General features: G+C 46.4%; 1 protein-coding gene across 1 annotated transcript; it reads left to right on the top strand.

Moving 5' to 3' along the window:
- Nucleotides 1-110: 110 nt before the first annotated feature.
- On the top strand, nt 111-425 carry VE01_10721 (uncharacterized protein; the record flags this gene model as incomplete). The annotated part of the gene is made up of 2 exons (XM_018280106.1): nt 111-261; nt 409-425. 2 exons carry the CDS (start codon nt 111-113, stop codon nt 423-425), a joined length of 168 nt encoding a protein of 55 aa, XP_018125040.1.
- Nucleotides 426-3130: the final 2705 nt, after the last annotated feature.

Below are 3130 nucleotides of genomic sequence, written 5' to 3'. Positions count from 1 at the left end.
TCTGTTAAGTAAACCAACGTAACGAAACCTCTGTAAGTCTTATAGTTTAAGACCTAGCGTTACACTTTAAGCACCACTTCTATGAGGTACCGGCTTATACACAAAGCAACATGGCTAGAAACGATTCAGCATCTAACGTGGGGTCGAAGGGCAAGGCAGCTGTCGAGCCTGTCCTATTACCTACTACTACGCCTGCGCCTAGGGGACCACACCCCTTAGACAAACTTAAGATTGCATTCCTAGACACCTTCAATGGGGACCGTAAGAAGCTTAAGAGCTTCCTCATCTAGACGGAACTCTAGATGGCCTTTAACGCTAAGCACTTCGCCTTTGAAGTACAGTAAGTCCTATGGGCAGTGGCCCTCCTAAGGGGCTCAGCCTCCGACTAGATTGCTAATTACCTGACAGACTACATAAGCTACTGAGCAGCTGACGGAAGAGTTACTACGACGGCTAACTAAGGCACTAAGGATATCTTCATCACTTAGGCTAGCTTCGTTAAGCAACTCAAGGCGAACTTCGGGGACGTTAACGAAAGAAGAAACGTAGTGCGAGCCCTCGAGGCCCTTAAGTAGAGGGGGTCGGCAGTTACATATACTGCTGAGTTCTAGCAGCATGCCCCCCTTACTAGTTAGGGAGACGAGGCTATATGCGACCGATACTATAAGGGGCTGAAGGATTATGTAAAGGACGAAATCTCCTGGTCGGACAAACTAGATGACCTTAAAGAATTAATTGAGATAGCCTAGAAGATCGACAATCGTTACTACGAACGCTAACTCGAAAGGAAGGGAGGAACAACTAGCTACCAATGGACCTAGAAGCGGAGAACTTAGAAGAGTCATTAGCCTTAGCCTATAGAGCTCGACGCTACGTTCAAGCCTAGTAGGAGACCCCGTAACCTAAACAAAGAGCGACAGCTTAAGGAACGGTTGTGTTTTAATTGCAACAAGCTGGGCTACATGGCCTGAGACTACAAGCAACCTAAGAAAGGGAACGGAGGACATAAGAAATTTAGGAGACAACTTAACGCCACTTAGAAGGGGCAGTTAAACGCTACGTTTGTGAACAAACCCAACTAGGGGATTACGGGCGATAGCACCCTAGAAGAAGAGAGCTCGGGCGACGAAGATCTTAACAACTTCGACGCATTACTTAAGAAGGAGAACGAACTCCTAAACAGGGGATTAACGGAATCCTAGAAACTCCGGCTAAAGGAGTTTGAAGAAGACGTGAAGGAGATCGCATTTAAGGAGAATCTACTAGGAGTGGTCGACGTCTACAGACAGACTATGCTTCGACAAGGAACTCTAAGAGCGATTCCCGTACTACTACCCCTAACGGGATGGATGGGCACTTGACAAGACTGGGAAGTCGCAGTTCGCGCCATGAGGTGCCGCCCTAGGTACCTACGAGGAAGGGAGCCCCGAGGAGCGAACCACACCTCTGAGGAAGCTACTATGTGGTTGAAATACAAGCTTGCGGAATATGACGCGCAAGACGAACAGCAGGAAGACACTTAGGGACCTGAACCCTAGGAACTGCGAGTAGACTAAGCTGCTATGGACTACGAACCCATCGATGGAGACGTAGAAAGGTTACGTGTAACCATAGAGAAATCCGAGCTCGCGGGCAAGACAAAGGAGGAACAGGAATTGACAAAGTTGGATGCATTAAGGATTGATCACCCCTAGCACCTATATATATTCTAGGAACACTGCAAGTACGATGACTGCGAGAGTCACTTACGGGAAAAGACCTAGTATCGACTATTTCCGAAAATCGCACCTTAGGTCTACTTTACAGATATAGACTAAATTCATGCCCTTAGACGAAGTTAGTCTAAAGGAGAACTACCGTTGAAGAAACAACAATAGGTATACGAGAAATACCTGCACCTACTAGATGAAGCAGAAGGATGGGAAGGACAATCTTCCTAAGGACCGCCTATAGAGGATGATGAACATCACTATTACTCCTCGGACGAGTCAAAAAACTAGGAGTCCTCGACGGTAGGCCACCGGCGAGTGACAAGGAGAGGCCTAGTACAAAGTAGCTGTGCGCTACGGAAGGCAGCATGCAACTATATGTGGTTGCTAAGATACAACAGCGACACCTCCGAGCCATGATTGACTTAGGAGCAACGGGCAACTTTATGACAAAGAAAGTAGCAGACACTTAAGGTTTTAAGACGCAATTGAAAACCGATCCTTACCCGTTAATGGTAGTAGATAGAGAGCCCATCTTAACTAACAAAGGGATGGTGACCTACAAGACGGCCCTATTAGAAATGGTTATGCTACGTAGACACAAGGAAACGATCTAATTTAATATCGTACACATAGACAACTATGTATGTATCCTTAGTGTGCTGTGGCTTAGGAAACACAACCCCTAGATCGACTGGTAGAACGAGAAAATTGTAATGAGCTAGTGCGCGTGTGAACAACGAACGGACACGCCACAACGGGAGAAACCCTCCTAGGGCCGACGCGAGGTGTGTGCGACCTCCATAGAGCCTAGTGACCTAGCCTAGGCACCCTTACTGACGAGTATACCGGTAGAGTATAAGGAATACGAGCAGCTATTCTAGGAAGGCCCTAAGAACGAGGCGCTTCCTAAGCACTAACTATAGGATTATGTGATACCTTTAGAAGAAGGAAAGAGTCCACCGTTCGGACTAATATACTAGATGTTAGCAGACGAGCTAAAACTGCTGAAGGAATATATCGACGATAATCTTAAGAAGGGATTTATTAGACCCTCTAAATCTCCTGCGGGAAGCCCGATGTTATAGGTTCCTAAGAAGGATGGGAGCAAACGACTATGCGTAGACTATCGAGCATTAAACAATATAACGATAAAGGATCGATACGCCTTACCGTTAATTAATGAGTTACACGATAGATTCTAAGGAGCTAAGATCTTCACTAAGCTAGATCTACGCAGCGCGTACAACCTGATCTAGATAGCTGACAGCAAGGAGTGGAAAACAGCATTCCGCACCCGCTATGGCCTATTCGAATATCAAGTCATGCCCTTTAGGCTGACCAACGCCCCTGCATCCATGCAACGCTTGATGAATGATGCCTTGTATGAATATCTAGACATATTCACCATCGTTTACTTA

Source organism: Pseudogymnoascus verrucosus (genome assembly GCF_001662655.1).
Source record: "Pseudogymnoascus verrucosus strain UAMH 10579 unplaced genomic scaffold scaffold_114, whole genome shotgun sequence".
NCBI lineage: Eukaryota > Fungi > Ascomycota > Leotiomycetes > Thelebolales > Thelebolaceae > Pseudogymnoascus > Pseudogymnoascus verrucosus.
The sequence above is the reverse complement of the archived record's forward strand: the minus strand, read 5'-3'. Positions and strand labels throughout refer to the sequence as shown.